The 19,564-nt window shown below is 32.0% G+C and overlaps 1 protein-coding gene across 1 annotated transcript in view; it reads left to right on the top strand.

Annotated features, from left to right (window-relative positions):
* Positions 1 to 13,111: 13,111 nt before the first annotated feature.
* Positions 13,112 to 19,564, top strand: part of LOC139501636 (uncharacterized) — a 108,756-nt gene continuing 102,303 nt past the window's right edge. The window contains exons 1-5 of the mRNA XM_071290763.1: positions 13,112 to 13,275; positions 15,069 to 15,133; positions 17,439 to 17,610; positions 17,927 to 18,232; positions 19,125 to 19,179. Of these exons, the coding sequence (XP_071146864.1) occupies positions 13,230 to 13,275; positions 15,069 to 15,133; positions 17,439 to 17,610; positions 17,927 to 18,232; positions 19,125 to 19,179 (644 nt within the window). The 5' untranslated portion in view covers positions 13,112 to 13,229. The remainder of the gene's footprint in view (positions 13,276 to 15,068; positions 15,134 to 17,438; positions 17,611 to 17,926; positions 18,233 to 19,124; positions 19,180 to 19,564) is intronic.

The raw sequence follows: 19,564 nt of genomic DNA, 5'->3' as shown, positions 1-19,564 counted from the left end.
AATATAGCTCATTTACTATGCAGCTATATAGAATTACATAATAAAGTACTGATATGGTCAGTTTTGGTTGTTGCCGACAAATAATTTTATAATATGAGTCAGTCTGAGATATGAGAACTACTGAAATTTGTTTACGATTCAATATTTTTAATAAAAACAGGTCATAATGGCACTCTAAATTGAAGCGAACAAAATTTTAAAGTCATAATGTTCAAAAATTGCTAACTTTTGTATTATACAATCAATCCTTACATGAAAATATAACTCATTTTCTATGCGGCTATATAGATTTACATAATAAAGTGCTAATATGGTCAGTTTTGGTTGTTGCAGACAAATTATTGTATTAAACAAGCCAATCTGAGGTATGAAAACTACTGAATTTTGTTTACGATTCAATATTTTGAATAACAGAAAATGACATGCTGGCACTCTAAATTGATGCGAACAATTTTGTTTGGTCATTATGTTCCAATATTGTTATAATTTGTTTTATACAATCCATCATTACATGAAAATAAAACTCATTTACTATTTGGCTATTATAGATTTGCATAATAAACATGATACAGTGCTAATATGGTCAGTTTTGGTTGTTGCCGACAAATAATTTCATAATAAGAGTCAGTCTGGGGTATGAAAACTTCTGAAATTTGTTTACGATTCAATGTTTTGATTACAAAAAGGACATGCTGGCACTCCTAATTGATGCGAACAATCTTTTTTCAGTCATTTTATTCAAATATTGCTAGCTTTTGTATTATACAATCCATCATTACATGAAAATAAAACTCATTTGTATTGGTTATATAGATTTACATAATAAAGTGCTTATATGGTAAGTTTTGGTTGTTGCAGACAAATAATTTTATTATACGAGTCAGTCTGAGGTAAAAAAAACAAACTATTGTTATTTGTTTACGATTTATAATTTTAAATAGAAAGAGGTCATGCTGGTTCCAAAACTGCTGTCAATTATATTATACAGTGGAGTAGCAATTCAGTAATATTTTTTATGTCAGAATGGATTCTGACATAAAAATATAACTGAATTGCTACTAAATAGATAATTTGATAAAGGGTAAATATGGTCAGTTTAGGTTAATGAGATCAAATAATTTTGTGTTACGAGTCAGCCTGTCTAAGCTGAGAAAACTGTCTGATTTTAGTGATGATTCAATTATTTGAATAAACATACTTGAACTATTAATTTGTGAAGAAAAATAAATTAACTATAATTAATTTCAATTAATTACAGATGTGTTATAACATTTTTAATTAACTGTAATCGTCAATAGGTCTCTCGGAAATGACCAGTTTGTCATTTAATTAAGGCCTTTCCTTTATCTAAAGGGACAGACCTTACTGTATGTCTTCTGTTTATTATTAGGTCTTTCCACTTTTCCGTGGAAAGACCTATTGGTTTTCTTCTGATTATTATTATTATTATTAGGTCTTTCCACTTTTCTGTGGAAAGACCTATTGTTTTTCTTCTGATTATTTTTTTTTTCTTCCGCCTAATTTTGTTCTTGCGATAAACATTTGTTTCGCAATATGTCGCTTAGATATTTGGTATATGATATCGAACAGTTTATGCGCTTTTGAAATTTACCCTGCGTAAACGAATACTTTTCTTTGTAGGAGTTATCTCCCCAAACACTGTTTTCTTTGTTAGCGCAACTCCTTCGCAACCGTAAAATATTATGACAAATTTATTTTACAAAATTGCTCGTTATATCCTTCGCATGATTTGTCCTATTTTGACCGAAGCGATATGAACGCTCCATATGAGAGTTATTTCCCCTTATGCATTTGTTATAAGTGATATGCATTTCTATCTTGTAAACCATAAGTGCTAGAGACCTAGAATCTTTAGATTTAAGGTCCTTGGTCCAAAAAAATGAAAATTAGGTCAAGGTCAAAGGTCAAGGTCAAATTCTAAATTTTGATTTTGGCTTATTTTCACTCTTTTTCATTATTTTTATAAGATTTCGACAAATTATTTTTACTAAATTGTTAGTTGTGACATGTCGTAACTTAAAAATTTGATTGGAAGGGTGCGTAGACAATAAATGGGAGTTTTTGCGCCTTTTATATTTAGAATTATGCGTAAAGGGATATTACTCATGAACCATACATAATACAGACCTATGGTCTTTTGATATGGAATCCTTGGTTTATGACCTTAAAATTGAGGTCAAGGTCATAGGTTAATTTGACGTTCTAGATTTTGACCTTTGCTTGAAATTCATATTTATACATCATTAAACCATAGGAACTGACATTTTCAACTGAATTTTAATATTTTCATATCAAAATAGATACTTATTGGTGGAAAGACCCTCCATTGTTCTTTGAACAATTGGTTTTTAATTATTATTTTTTTTTCTTCCGCCAACTTTTTGTTCCTTCGCAATTTTTTGTTTCGCAACATGTCACTAAGATATATGGTATATGATATCGAACAATTAATACGCTTTTGAAACTGACACCGCGTAACCAAAATCTTATCCATGTAAGAGTTATCTCCCCGAACACTGTTTTTCTTGTTATCAATTAATCTTCGCAACCGTATAAGAAACCGACAAATTTATTTTACCAAATTGCTCGTTATATCCTCAGGATGATTTGATTCATTTTGACCGAAGCTATCCAGAGACTCCATATGAGAGTTATTTCCCCTTTTATATTTGATATAAGTGATATGCATTTTTAACTGGAAAACCATAAGTGGTAGAGGCCTAGGGTCTTTTGATTTGAGGTCCTTGGTCCAAAAAAATCAAAATGAGGTCAAGGTCAAAGGTCAAGGTCATGATTAAAATTTTTATTTTGGCTTGTTATCTCTTATTTTCAGAAATCATACAAGATATCGACAAAATAATTTCACACAATTGTTGGTTACGACATGTCGTAACACATAAATTTTAGTCGAAAGGGTATGTAGACATTTGACGCAAGTTTTCCCCCTTTTTATATCTAATATCATACGTATGGTAATATAACTCATTAACAATATAAAGTAGAGGACTAGAGTCTTTTGATTTGAGGTCCTTGGTTTATAACCTTGAAATTAAGCTCAAGGTCATATGCTTATTAAACGTTCTAGATTTTGACCTTTGCTTTTACCTCATATGTACACATGATAAAGCCATGGGACTTTTTGCATTAAGTTGTAAGCAATGTGACCTTAAAAAACACAACTGGAAGTGACCTTTTGTAAACCGGAAGTAGCTTTTTTTGTACTAAATCAATGTAAAAGTATATAGAACCATATATTTTTGGAATCAGTGTCAAGTAAACTATCAAACAATACCGGAAGTAAACTTTTTAAACCGGAAGTAAAAGATTATCTCCCTTTTCGATATATTTTTTTATAGAAACCATATATTTTTTTGAATAAGCGTTCAATAAGCTGTCATTTGGCGCTAAAATTGACATTTTAAACCAAATTGTAATATTTTTATATAAAAAAGGTCTTAACTGGTGGAAAGACCATCAATGGTTCTCTGAACAATTGGTTTTTAATTAAGGTCTTTCCTTTTTCTATAAGGAAAGACCTTACTGTATTTCTTCTGTTTATTAAGGTCTTTCCTTTTACTAAAGGGAAAGACCTTACTGTATTTCTTTTGTTTATTATTATTATTATTCTTCCGTTAAACTTTGACAAATTTAGCCGCGTTAACCGTAAGACGTGTCGCTTTCATATTCACACTTTGTATAGGTGTCATGAATACCTATCTGGAACTCACCCTGTGAGTCGAAATATTTTGTCGGTTCGGAGTAATCCCTCCGAAACCCAAAAACCTTGTTATCGTTCCAACACCATAACCGTAATAGGTAGAAAAAAAACAAAGGGTGAAATTTGTTCAGGACCAGACCTCGTTTCTTCGTTACATTTGGATCGAAAAGATTCAACGACTCATTGGTAGGATTATGCCCCTATGAAAATTAACCGGTGTCGGTGGACCACCAAAACTCAGAAACCGTAAGTCGTAGAGACCTGGGATCTTCACCTTTCATCATCAATTCATGTATCTTTGAAAAATATCTCAAGGTCAGATTTGTATGTTGACCTTGACCTTTGACCTAACACCTTGTTATGGGATAATCTCAGCAACCATTATACTTACAGAAGTTTTAAATAGTGGAAAATGTTTGGGTCATTACTGCGCAACTTTGTTTTATGACCGAAGATATTTGAACTTTTTTTAAGGGGCATAAAGCCTTATTTAGGTTTCTGAAAAGACAAAATCAGCTTTTACTGCATAACTAAAGGTCCTAGACCCATGGGGTCTTCAGCAATGACATTGGAGACTAATGACCTTGACAAAGGTCAAAAGGTCAAAGGTCAAGGTCATGTCCCAGATAGCGAATTTAGTGTTTTTAACCTTATATAAAGTATTTTTAGTGTGTTTTCAAGCTTTTTAAGGTTGACCTTGACCTTTGATCTTTCACTTTTTATAGGATATCTCAAAAACTATTATACTTACAGAAATAGTAAATAGTGCAAAATCTTCAGGACATTGAGGACTATTGACCTTGAAAAGGGTCAAATGGTCAAAGGTCAAGGTCATGTCCCATATAGCGAATTATGTGTTTTTGACCTTATTTAAATGATTTTCAGTGTGTTTTAAAGCTTTTCAATACATTCTACGTCTATTGGAACATGTATTTTACATTACAAAAGGAAAGACCTCTCAATTGTTCAAGAACAATTGACAGTTTAATTATTATTATTCTTTTTCCGCCAAACTTTGACGAAGTTAGCAGCCTAAACCGTAAGACGTGTCGCTTTCATGTTCTCACTTTGTATCGGTGTCATGAATACCTATCCGGAACTCACCCTGTTAGTCGAAATATTTTGTCGGTTCGGAGTAATATCTCCGAAACCAAAAAACCTTGTTATCGTTCTAACACCGTAACCGTAATAGATAGAAAAAAAAACAAAGGGTGAAATTTGTTCAGGACCAGACCCCGGTTCTTCGTTACATTTGATTCGAAAAGATTCAACGACTCATTGGTAGGGTTATGCCCCTTTGAAAATTAACCGGTGTCGGTGGACCACCAAAACTCAGAAACCGTAAATCGTAGAGACCTAGGATCTTCACCATTCATCAACAATTCATGAGACTTTCAAAAATACCTCAAGGTCAAATGTGTATGTTGACCTTGACCTTTGACCTAACACCTTGTTATCAGAACAACTCAAAAACCATTATACTTACAGAAGTTTTAAATAGTGGAAAATGTTTGGGTCATTACGGCGCAACTTTGTTATATTTTGACAGAAGAGATTTGACCTTTTTTTAAGGGGCATAAATCCTGTTTTAGGTTTCTGAAAAGACAAAATCAGCTTTTACTATATAACCAAAGGTCCTAGACCCATGGGGTCTTCAGCAATGACATTGGGGACTAATGACCTTGACAAAGGTCACAAGGTCAAAGGTCAAGGTCATGTCCCATATAGCGAATTATGTGTTTTTGACCTTATTTAAGGGATTTTCAGTGTGTTTTAAAGCTTTTCAATACATTCTACGTCTATTGGAACATATATTTTACATTATAAAAGGAAAGACCTCTCAATTGTTCAAGAACAATTGACATTTTAATTATTATTTTTATTCTTCCGCAAAACTTTGGCAAATTTATCCGCGTTAACCGTAAGACGTGTCGCTTTCATGTTCACACTTTGTATCGGTGTCATGAATACCTATTCGGAACTCACCCTGTGAGTCGAAATATTTTGTCGGTTCGGAACAATCCCTCCGAAACCAAAAAACCTTGTTATCGTTCAAACACTGTAACCGTAAGAGGTAGAAAAAAAGCGAAGGGTGAAATTTGTTCAGGACCAGACCCCGGTTAATCGTTACATTTGGATCGAAACGATTCAACGACTCATTGGTAGGGTTATGCCCCTATGAAAATTAACCGGTGTCGGTTGACCACCAAAACTCAGAATCCGTAAGTCGTAGACACCTAGGATCTTCACCATTCATCATCAATTCATATGACTTTGAAAAATACCTCAAGGTCAAATGTGTATGTTGACCTTGACTTTTGACTTACACCTTGTTATGGGACAATCTCAGAAACCATTATACTTATAGAAGTTTTGAATAGTGGAAAATGTTTGGGTCATTAAGGCGCAATTTTGTTACATTTTGACCAAAGAGATTTGACCTTTCTGTACGGGGCATAACCCCTGATTTAGATTTCTGAAAAGACAAAATCAGCTTTTATTATATAACCAAAGGTCATAGACCCATGGGGTCTGCAGCAATGACATTGGGGACTGAAGACCTTGACAAAGATCACAAGGTCAAGGTCATGTCCAAGATAGCGAATTTTGTGTTTTTGACCTTATTTTAAGGATTTTTAGTGTGTTTTAAACGCTTTTAAGGTTGACCTTGATCTTTGACCTTTCAACTTTTTATTCGATATCTCAAAAACGGTTAATCTTACAGAAAAAGTAAACAGTTAAAAATGTTAAGGTGACTGAGGCACAACTTTTTTACATATTGACCGAAAGGATTTGACATATTCTTAAGGGGCATAACCGCCGTTAACGGTTTCTGAAAAGGTAAAATTAGCCTTAACTCTTGAACGAAAAGTCCTAGACCCATAAGGTCTTTTACAATGACATTGTGGACCAATGACCTTCACAAACGTTACAAGGTCAAAAGTCAAGGACATGTCCAAATTATCGAATTTGTTGTTGTTGTCATTTTTAACGGTTTTGTGTGTGTTTGAGAGCTTTTCAATGCATTCTAAGCCTATTGAACAATTGACATTCTAATTTTCTATGTCCCTTATCATTTGACATTTTAGGTCAGTGTATCGATGACAGTCTGCGTTAACGCGCGTTTACTACAAACAGTAAACGTGCGTTTACTTTTGACGAACATAGAAGACGTGAATTGTTTCACGTTAACGCGGAAGTAAACGTGAAAGTAAACGCCCGATTACTTTTTACAAAATTAAAAGACGCGCCGTATTTGCGTTAACGCGGAGGTAAACGCAAAAGTACACGCCCGTTTAGTTTTTGTGTCTATTGCAATTTCGGAGTTAACGCACAGTTGACCTGAAGTGCACAAAAGTAAACGCCGCGTTAACTTTTTGACCCATCTACATGTAATGCTGAAATGTTAATTCAATAGATGAATTTAATTTCCATTTAATAACATTCTATGATTTTAAGTAATAAATATGGTACTTCTATAATCCAAGTATTGCATCTGTGATACATCGTTGTTTGTAACATGTATTTACTTGACCCCTGATGACAAATCTTGGCCACACGGTATTCATGTACACGAAAATTGTTTGATTACGGTCGTTTTTAAAACATTTAAAAAAAACTTTAATTTGAAGAAAAAAAATGTAGTACATGAATATAGTTTTCAATGTACATGAAAATGAGCAAATTTACAGATCTAACATTGTTGGGTTGATGTTTAGACGAGTTGTATATACATTATGTACACAGCCATGTATCACCATCATTGATGGCGATCCGATGGATACATCTGTTGTAGGGTTGTCACTGACTCAGACGTACTTATGAATATAATTATTTTCTGTGACTGTATCTTACATTAATTTGTAGGATCCTTTACTATAGATAATTTAGCTGATCTGTAACAATAACATCTTCATGCCTTATATATCATGTACTGTAGTACGCCGCTAGATTAAAACTGACGTGGAAAGGTAACACATGCCCACCAAAAGCTCTTTTTTTGAGAGCCCAGGTGGTCGTGTGGTCTAGCGGGACGGCTGCAGTGCAGGCGATTTGGTGTCACGATATCACAGTAGCATGGGTTCGAATCCCGACGAGGGAAGAACCAAAAATTTGCGAAAGCAAATTTACAGATCTAACATTGTTGGGTTGATGTTTAGACGAGTTATATATATATATATATAACAGGTTCCAGCCCCGGCGCCCGGGAGGAAGTTACGAATCAAATCTACTCTAACATCGTTAGGTTGATTTTCTAGGCACTTTATATATATATATATACATATATGGTATATTCTGGATGATATATTAGCAAAGTATATGATTGCTAATGAGACAACTCTCTACAAAAGACCATATGACACAAAAAATAGCAACAATAAATCACCGTATTGCCTTCAACAGTGAGTAAAGCCCATAGCGCGTAGTCAGCTACAAAAGGCCCGAAATAAAAAAATGTAAAACAACGCAAACGAGATATTGAACGGCCTAATGTTTGTACAAAATAATGAGCGAAAAAAAAATAAGTAACACATCGACCACCTGATATCACTCCCAGTGTTTGGTGGGGTTCTTGTTGCGCAGTCTTAAGTTTTTTATGTTGCGTTTTGTATACTATTGTATATTTTTCACAGTCAGGATTCTACTTCGTCAAAATTATCTCCCTATAACGCCAGTTAATTTTCACAATCGTAGAAATGGTAAGCGGGATGACGCGTTGCCAATTTTGCTCTTGAAAACCGAAAAATTTATTCGCATAGCACCATTACGATCCTTATATGTCAGTTGTATTTTAAAAGAAAAATGTATCTACGATCTGTTGAACATAAGTTAATGATCTTGTCTGCATTGATTCAACTTAAAACTATTGTCTAATCGGTTGTCAGGTAAAATTTTTGAAAATTCATAACGATTTTAAAAAAAATCTAATTAAATATTTCGTGGAAGGGCAGAGGTTTTTTTTAGTGGTTGAAGACTACAAACCTTGGTTAACACACACAAACAATTATTATTTTTCGAAGATATGCATTTTCTTCTTCAAATTTGCAAGACTGTCGTCAGGTACTTTTAGTAAAAAAAATAGCTATTCGAACACACCTACTCTGTTTTTATGATTCATTAGATAGGTATTTCAATTGACCCATATATTTCATCTTTTCGTACTGTGTTTTTTTTTTATGTTATAAAGTCAACCTGTAGCTTCGATATATAAAAATGATAGAATCTGAAACGAGATGATGTATCAAATATTCTTGCTTTGTACGTTTTTAAGACAAAAGATTCAACTCAAACACGCCTTAACATTAAAAGCTGCACTCGATTTACTCTTTTCGCTACAATTGTTACACAATTTTTATAATTGTTCTTGAGTCACATAATGGTAGGGCAGACACGAAAAATCACTGAACTAATAGATTGATATGTTCTACGTGCGTGGTAATTTTTTCAAAAAAATCGGAGGTTATGCATTTACTACATCCAATTTGATAGATACCCATTTCGTCGACTTGATATCTAATTGTTCTGCTAAACTATGTAATAGATAAATTGAAACCTTATGCAAATGTTTTTTTTTAAATAGAACACTTCGTAATTGAGAAGAAAATTGTCAATTGATTTGTTTCTATTAACTTTTAAATTTGTTGCTACTATAGTAAACATTACTGTAAGCTCTTATCGCCTTCTCTGACAAATAGCATCGATTCTTTTGTTCTATTTCAACCGAGTTTTCGCCTGTTTAGTAATGGCGTTGTCAGTTTATTTTAGAATTTGAATGTCCTTTTGGTATCTTTTGCCTCAGAGTGAACGTTAACGGGCACTTGTACATAAAACAACAACAACAAAAACAGTTAAGTACAGATCTGAGAGTACTCGCACATAATGACAGCTAGTTCAAAGCAAATAACAACTAATAAAAAAATCCTGCATTTAAAACTAAATGTATCCTTTCAAAAATTTCCAATCATAATAAAGAATAAACTACATCAAATAAACGATCTGCACGATTTTTGAATCATTTTTATAATGTTTTAATTCCCTACCTAAATTTGTACTTTAAAAATGTATAGTATTGAACATAACATTTTTGCAATTATAACTTAAATCAATATTAAAAACCAGACTTCAAACTGTAGCTCCAATATCATTTGCATGGTCTGTTAGTTTCAGATAAACAGCTATCAGGTACCCTGTGTATATATTGATTTCGCTTATAAGGTAAAAGTTGTATAATTATAAGTGTTGAGGTTCGTCCACATGAATCATACGATACAATTGTAAAGTTTAAATGTGGAAAACGTTGTGTTTAAGGGGAAGTTAGATCAAATATAATGAGGAATCTGTGATCGTATTTCATATGTACACTTTGTACCTTAAAGTCAATAACTTAAAATGGACAACATAAAGCTGCATTCATTTCATCTTATTGGTGTAATTTAAGTCGGGATCAAGTAGTTTCAGGTAAGGTTATTAAGTTTGATAACTATTGTCATTCTACGTTTTATCTCTTTAAAATCCTAATTATTAATATCTTTGAAATGTAACAACCAACAAAAGACAATTTTACAATTTAAAAACAACATGAATATTTAAACTTGATACGTTGATTTCATTGTAAATAAGGACAGTCGAAAATATTCCAAAACCAAGTAAATAGAATAAAGTATTCTTTGGAAGGTATTCACTCACTTCAAAATATTGCTTTAACACTACAAGATAAAATAAAAAAGATAACCGTTTTCGTTGTAAACCTGTGTGTGGTTGATTTTTTAAGAATGATACGGGGAATAACACTGATGTTAAGGGATAAAACAAAAATATCATGAAAGACAATATTGATTAAGTTAATTTTTTTTTAATTAAACTTAAACACATTGATGTTAAGTTTGTTTTATTAACCAGAAAATTAAATAGTGCAAATGAAATTGCTATTGATTATGTGACAAACTAAGACATCAAAGAGTCCTAGGCAACGATATTGATTCATTTAACGATGTTAATCTTTTTTTTTAATTTGTACTTTATTATTCAATTGTTCGATAAGCGATAATGTGTACAAACAGTCTTTAAAAGAGGTTAAATACTAAATTTAAAATAAACCTTTTTTTCAAAGGCTTTCTTTTGTAACACAATGTTGAATACATATTTTATATTTGAAGATAAGTCAAAACAATGGGAAATATCAGTTAAAGGCAATACGAAATTGATTCTTAGAGTTTATGATATGTCATAGTCTATTTACTTGTTTTATAAAAATGAAATCAGCGTGCAAACATGACAGCTAGGGTAAATGCCAATAAAACAGCATCACAACCAAATACAGTTTAATGTGCATGTATAGTATACAGGAATTGCATTTGGTATATCTCTTGTGGGTATTTCAGTCCTTAACAAAAAAGCTCTTATCTACTTCTATGTGGATAGTTTGCAGTTTATATTTTGTAAAATCCGTTCCATTCTGGTCTCATGGGTATTTCAACCGGTTTGTTTTTTTCAAATGATTTTAATGAAACGATTAACTGCAATTAAACAAGAAACTATACGCTTTGTGTACAAACCATGTATTCACTTTTAGCTGGTTTAATTTATCTTGATGATTATCTTCTTAAATTTTCCCACGAGGTCGCGCCTAATTTCAAACGAATGTACAGGTTGTTTCCTTCCGTAAAACTATGCATTGTGATTACGGAAAAGAAATACCGGGAACCAGAATTTCAAAAAGTCCAAACAGGACGCATACATAAATATTTATCGATGACCCGTGCATAAACATCACAGTCGACATTACCTTTGTATTTATATGCATGAACGATAACGATAAAATCGATTGTAATACGACATCAAAAATGATCAATCAAATTATTTAAAGAATGTTTTGATTGCGTCAACTAAAGGAGTGCAAATGATCCTTGGTAAAAGGGATGTGAACTGGTAATCTGGTGTTGATATAAACACTGAAATAAGGCATATTCTATGTTATGTATCTTATAAGAGGGCTTTTTTAAACTTATATTTTGACTCGGTAGTTTTACAGAATACTTTCTAATCCTCTCATCATTAACTCATGTGGACATGAATTAAGGACATCTGTCTTCTTGATTATAATAATTTGAACATATATTTACAAGGAAATCAAAACATAACAAACATATTGACACTGACCAACCGTGCATCAAGAATTTGCAATATTATATAGCAAAAGGGTGGGTTATTAAGCATTATAATGCACAGTTAATGGGCAATATCTTAACCTTAGATTTATTAAATATTTATCTGTGTAGAAGGCATAGATTATTAAATGAAGATACAAATAATGGACATGTTCACCCACCTGACTTTCCTTCAGGTATGTTTGATTTAAATCTGACACCTCTGGGTTTTTTTTTTGTATCTCCGTCTTGTTTCAGAATGAAGAAATTTATCATACAGCTGTCACATCAATTAATACTAGTTTTGTATTTTCAGTTTAACGTTGTAGAAAAAAGGGATATGGGGTAATCCATCGATGACACAAAATCAGTAGATGTACAGCAAAATAAACACGAAAAACAACGAAACAGCGATTTATTTGCTGTTCTTCATCTTTAAATCACAGTAAGGCCTTCCACACGGAACAAAATCACTCTCACATTACTGCAAGATTAAGACGCCCCTAGCAGAGGTTTGGATGGAATTATTTGCAAACTGACGATCACGCCACAACTGTGAATTGAAGAACAAAGCTAAGGAGTAATACCTATAAAATAAATCTGGTAAAGAAATCAAATATGCACTGTCATACTAAAGAGTGATTAAAAACATTTAGAGCATTTATACAACAACGGGGCACATTTAAATATATGTTAGATACCATATGTGTAGGGCGAATATTTCTGATATACTGTGTTAGATATACATAATTACACAAACTGGCCTTAAATGGTCGTACAGGTTTTGAATCATATTCCAAATAACGATTCTACCCCGATTTCACGGTTCCCTAATGTCAAAAATGTAAAAGTAAAGTGTGAATACAGTACATCTCAGTATGAGATTTACTTTTAAGTTTTTAATCTTAAATTTTTTTAACTTGAGTACATATGTCCGTTATGTTGTTTTCATTGTTTATTCTAGGCGAATATTTCAGTGCGAGGATGGCATTTTGTCCTATGGATATATATACCTGTACAGCATCGCATCACTCCTGAGGGTAGTTTTAAACATAATTTCAAAAGATTTCATTTATTTTACACAAACTAGAACATGCAGAACATGATCTGTTTCAACATAAAGGTTATAACTCATGTGTTTGGATTATAAATAATAAACTATATTGTTCCTTTTATATTTGTTGAAAAGTTTCCTTAAATTGAAAAACAATATATTTGTTATGGATTTCGTACTGTTTATAGGAAATATGATGTTACTACAATGACGAATATGTGATGTTTTTGCACAATGGACAGTATATACTTTCAAGTCAATAACTTATCATGAACAACATTAAACATTTATGTCATCATATTTGTCTTATTTGACTTTGGATCGAGTAGTTTCAGGTAAGGAATTTTATTTGATTAAACATAGGAATTCCAAGTGAATATATTACAAAACTTCTTTTTTACATCGTTGAAAAATAACCACCAACAAAGGACAATTGTACAATTCACAACATATGAATATTTAAACTTGCTAGAATGATTTAATTCGTATTTGTGACCGTAACATTTCAGTCGTTCTTTCTCATAACTCTGCTAGGTCAGATTTTATATATAATTCGTTAGGTCTATTAATTAAAAGTATACAATGTTTACATATAAAACCGTTATTGGTTATATATGAATAACGACTATACCAACGATCTGTGTCAATTATACATCCATAATTGTTTTTATAGGATCATATTATCATTTGTGCAGTTCTGATACGTCACCGTTAACGAAAATTTAAAATCGTTATTCCTTTTTTAAATTGATAAAGACAGAACAACAGATGTTTTTGTTAAGCATTTAACAATACAAAACTTATACTTAAAGATCAATACAATTCTTTAAATCCACCCAATGACAAGCTCTTCTTTTGTTATTAAAATAAGAGTTCTTTAATACTATGGTAAATAGTGGTGTTTTAAATGTGTATTATTAAACAGGTTATGTTCGTCATACTCTGTTAACATTTGAAATGTATATAGCGTCTATTGACAATCCGTCTTTGTCATGTTTCCAAATACACCACATATATAGATTGTCAGAAATGAGTCGACGTTAACAGTTTGACTGAAAAGTATCATAAATTTATCTGACGGACTTAATCTTTGAGGTTGGCATTATAGGTTAAATGCCATATATGAACATATTGTATACTATAGTGTGTAATTTTGTTCAGTATTTCTCTAAAAAAATATATCTGCTTGTTCTACATTTCACATCGTAAAGCCTTATTTTTATGACTAGTAAATAACAAACCTCTCTTTTTCGAATGATAATTTGAAAGAAGCACTTAGAAGTCAGAAAACTCAAATACCAAACAAGATTTATTGGGAAAATTATCAAAATAAAAAAAAATAGCTATTTAACATCATATGATAAGTTGAACTATTCTACAATTCTCCAGACAGGTTAATGTAAAAGAAAACCTATCTAAACGATCCGGTTATGTTTTAGTACGAAGAAACAATATAATCATCTTAACTTGTTTTAGTCATGGTCATCTGTTTATTTTTGTTTTGTTAATATTCAAGAATAGTGAGCACTTGAAACGTTATATCCCAAGTGTTGTACATCATATCGTTGTAAAATTTTATTGTATGTTCCCGGCCTTAATCTACAAGTTATCCTCCCTATCCAATCCAGTGAAAGCATTCACTCCCTTTGTAACCTTGTATTAACACAAATGTTAGCCTGTTTCACTGTTGCTTTTGGTCACCTGCAAAATCAAGGCATGGAATATTGAAATATTAAACATAAGTCAGAAACTTTATTATTTGGATGTCCTCTGTATGTAATGCCGAATCAAATCTAAATTATTTTACAGAATAGTATTATCGAGGTATTCCTGTTTATCTATGATTGTTATATTTTTATCACTTGGGAGTTTTACAAAATACTTTCTAATCATCTCATTAACTCATGTACCTGCATGTTAAGAATTAAGGACATCCATCTGTTTAGCAATAATAACTTCAAGATATGTTTACTAGGAAATAGAAATATAACAAACATGTTGACATTGACCAACGATGCATCAAATATATAAAACATTTTAAAACCAAAGGTTGAATTATTTAGTATTGTAACGCACAGTTTATGGTGAATTAATCAACCTTAGATTTGTTTAATGATTTTCGTTTTAGATGGCATATATTATAAATCAAGAACAAACATCATGAACATGTTGATCCTACTGACTCTTCTTCAGGTATGTTTCATTTATATCTGACACATATGTTTAATTTTCTGTATCTCCGTCTTGTTCCGGGTAAAGGAGTATGGTTAAGGATGTTGACCACGCAGTTGTGACATTAATATTCAACTTCGTAGAAATAGTCATTTTAATGTAGTAGAAAAAAGAAAAGATATGGGGTTACCAACGATTCGCTGAAGACACCAAATCCATTAATACACAGCAAAAAACAAAACAAAAACAAAAAGCAATTGAACTTTATTGCCTTTATTGTTGTTCTTGTTTATAACACAACGAGGTCTTTCAAAGGAACAAAAACAAAAACAGTTTCCCTTCAATGTCCGTTTCAGACGCCACTAGCAACGGTAAGAAGGAATTATTTTTGGCAAACTGACGATATTATCAGATGCGTATTTCGACGGAACCCGTCTGTTTCATGTTAAACGAGACCTTTTCTAGAGGGGTCGTAAGTCATATGAGGATACTAAACAAATCCAAAGATCTTATAGAGTACTTACAATCTATAACTTTCATCTTGCAATAGTATTACAACTTTTTATACTTTTCCACACTTTATACAACAGTGCCTCGTTCCAAACTAAAAAACAATTGAAAGGGTTGGTCCTACTATTTAAAAAAAAAGAGTAGCCAACCAAGTTGGAATTATTCTTAACTTTACTTTCTGCTATATAGGTGATGTTCTATCTCTAAATAATTCAAAATTTGATGACTATGTTTAACGTATCTATTCCATCGAACTTGAGATAAAGGAAACAACAGATACAGTTAGGTATATCTATAATCTATACTTACATGTAGACTTTGACAATCAGGTTCGATTGCAAAAACACACGACAACAGAGATGATTTTAGGTTCCCAATTGCGAACTTTCCATTTCTCAGCAGCGTCTACATGCGGAGTATAAATTTCCCAGTTGATATAATATTTCAGGGTTTGTATTACCTTTCATGATTTCCTTTTTAAAGGGTTGCTGCTCACAATAAACCTATAAAAACAAGAGTTTCAAGTGAAGAAATTGAATTTATCCCTTTGTCAATTTTACGAAATCAGCCACAAGTTGGTTGACCGTAATGAATTATCCTGTTCACAAATAATCTGCTTACCCGTCTGGAACATATGAGATCATCCCAAGTTTTTGTTTGTTTCGTGTTGCTCAATGTTTTTGTTTTGTATTTTGTGTTTAGTGTACTATTGTTTGTCTGTTGGTCTTTTTATAGCTATGGTGTTGTCATCTTTTTTTTTTTATTACTTTATTACATGAGTTTGAATGTCCCTCTGATATCTTCCGCTTCTCTTTCAAAGTATGACAAAAAGCTTCGCCAGGAACCAAAGCTTGCATGGGAAAGATATATATCTTAGTTTAAAAATTACTTTCCATAATGTTGTAACAGCAAAGTATTATAACATGTTATCCTGCAATTGGGTGTCCTACTATACGGATACAGCCCTACAGATATAGCTATGCTGTATCTGTATACTATACAGATATCGCTTAAAAGCTCTGCCTACTGCCGGACTGAGTATTGTTTGAACCTGTGTGACCTCAAAATGTGCATTCCAGTTGCATTCCAATGACAATGACAATTGTCGATTTCAAAACTTAAAGTGTATGAATGTTTTACAAAATCAACCATGTCAATTTCAGCATGCATGTTTAGTGAATATCAAGTCAGAATCGTAGGACAACTCGAACACCTCTGTTTCAAATTTGACAATGTTTTGTTATTTGTTTTTACTGTTGAAATTAGTTGTTATGTTAAAATAGATAATTATTCACCTTGAGCGATGTATTAGTGTTGACCATTTGAGATTCTTTTTTTGCGAACCTGTCTTCAGCGTTATGTGCGATTTAGATATTACTACACGGGCCTCAAGGGATTACAAATCGAAAATAAATGCTAAATATGTTAGTTTTTGTGTCTTTCAAAACACAAACAATAAACAGAATTAACTACAGGATAAAGACAGTAGCTCGAAACAGGTGTAGTAGCTCGCTAAAAGCTCGCATACACCTTGTTTCCTAGCCTCGTACAAATACAGCTGATATCTAAAGACACAAAACAGTTATTGTCTATATATCCGTACACTGTCGTACTTGTTTGGCCAACCAACATTAATGTCGACTGCTATCTAGATTCAGCGCGTGTCTAAATACTAGTATACAGTTTTAAGCCTGATATATTTATGACTTGTATGTGCTCACATACCATCGTATATTTGCGTTTGTGTCGACAAAATACAATTTTAATAGAATAATTGCTTGAATTATTGATGGATATGCATTATTTTATTTTGTAGATGCTATCCTTAAATGGAGCATACAACTTTACATGTCCATCGCAGGCACACTGGAGTCTTCGGGCAAAATCCATGTGTAAGCCCCAAAGAAATTATACTTGCTTATTTAACGTAACGTTTAGAGTAAATGTATACAGAGATACATGTAACAGACCTAGAATTTTAGGTCCTGGTAAGTCTTTTTTAATATCTAAATAGTTGTACTGTTTATAATAGCATGGTTTTGAGCAAAACTTGTAACCAATATTTCAGGTATGTAAATAACAATTATTTTCATATAATAAACATGTTTGATAAACAATTTTAAAATACAGTTTCTTCAATAAATAATAGTCGTTTTTATTAATTAGTGTATTTCATTGTAAATAAAATAACTTTGTTGAGAACGTATTTAATTAAATGTACCTGGATTCAGATGTGACAAATGCAGCGAAATAATTAATACTATTTGAAAAGTAACAAGAATTTTCTGTACTTAACATTTACAGGGTATAAATACGTCTTTCAGCCGAACTTAAACAGAGCAACATGCAGTGCAACTAGATACCAGCCTTTTATTTTTGACACAATTGGGCACAGTGACTGCACCTTTCAAAAAACTCTTTGTAACAGCTTAGGTCAGGAGACTTATGAAGACGGCAACACTACGGTCGATAGAAAATGTATTTGTAATACCGATAGAGGATATTCGTTTGTCAAGAACCCGAAAAATAAGTGTCACTGCGATCCTTTAATTGAAGATTGCTCCTGTTATCTTGTAAAAAATCCATACAACAAAACGAACGATTTGACAGGTAAAGTAAAGTATTGTTTTAGTCAGATTTAAGTTCTATCAATATTGTATTTAGCTTGTTTATTAAAAATCCAAATTAATTTAAGGGTTAACGTTCAGGAAACTTTTAAAAAACGTGTTTATCTATAAAAAAAAAATTCAAACAGTCATCACTTTCCAGAAGATATCTATAATAATGGATGCGTTATTTTTATGCATATTCAATGTTCATTATATGTTTAATAATTCATAATACTCAATTTTAGAGAAACATTCGTCAGGTTTACAACACTTATGTTAAGTAACTTTGTCGTTTTTCATGTATTGGTTAGTTTTCCTGTCGGTATACGTATATGCCAAATATTTTAATGTAATTAAAAAAAAATTACAAGGCTACATATATATAGGAAGATGTGGTATGAGTGCCAATGAAACAACTCTCCATCCAAGTCACAATCTATAAAAGTAAACCATTATAAGTGAATGTATAGTTTCCAACACGGAGCCTAGGCTTATTTCTACGGAATTTATGCAAACCCCCAACTAGCTTGGGACGCTTTAAAACTTGACATATTGTATAGATTCCTGTCTATTATTATAGACATCATGTTGCCTTCCAATGGTTTTTCTGATATTTCTTGTCATCTGGTTTTAGCTTAAAAACATTTACACAATTATGTACTAAAATACGTACATGTTGCTCGCAAGTATAAAGTTAAAAGCATCTTAAGTTCTGAAAAATCTTGTGTATGAGTAAAACCAACACACTTTTATAGTGTAATGAAAACATTTGAAAATGTTTGCATACCTGCTGGTTATCGAGATTCCAACCATTAACACTGACGTAGAAGATTTGTAGTGATTTCTTTTTTAGAAGAAATTAAAACGTTTCAACTATTCAATTGTTTTTTCAGACATCAAATGTTATAATGACATGAAAATGACAAGACTTCCTTACTTAAGAGAAATGTAAGTTTTTTGTTTATTTCTCAAATTGTATTCATTTATTTTGTCAATTTTTTGTTCTGCAAATTAATATATATAAAATACATATTATGTCTCTGTAACATACATCAATGTTTCTGGGATTTACGACTGGTTATGTATTCCAACGTTTATGTGCTACTAGTTTATAACAATTCAGAATAGATGTATATGTATTAACTTAGCCTACGACGAACAGATCCTGAAGTTTAACAAAATTCTTCTGTCTAATCTATCTAAAACACGACGGATTTTGCTAGCAGCTTCTTTGCTTTAGATAGTTGTACACTCCGTTATTATTAAAAATTATGTTTGTTTTTATTGTCGAGCCTGCAACTGTTGTCACAGAAAGCTCAATATAGGGATAGTG

Source organism: Mytilus edulis, chromosome 13, assembly GCF_963676685.1.
Source record: "Mytilus edulis chromosome 13, xbMytEdul2.2, whole genome shotgun sequence".
Classification (NCBI taxonomy): Eukaryota; Metazoa; Mollusca; class Bivalvia; order Mytilida; family Mytilidae; genus Mytilus; species Mytilus edulis.
The sequence above is the reverse complement of the archived record's forward strand: the minus strand, read 5'-3'. Positions and strand labels throughout refer to the sequence as shown.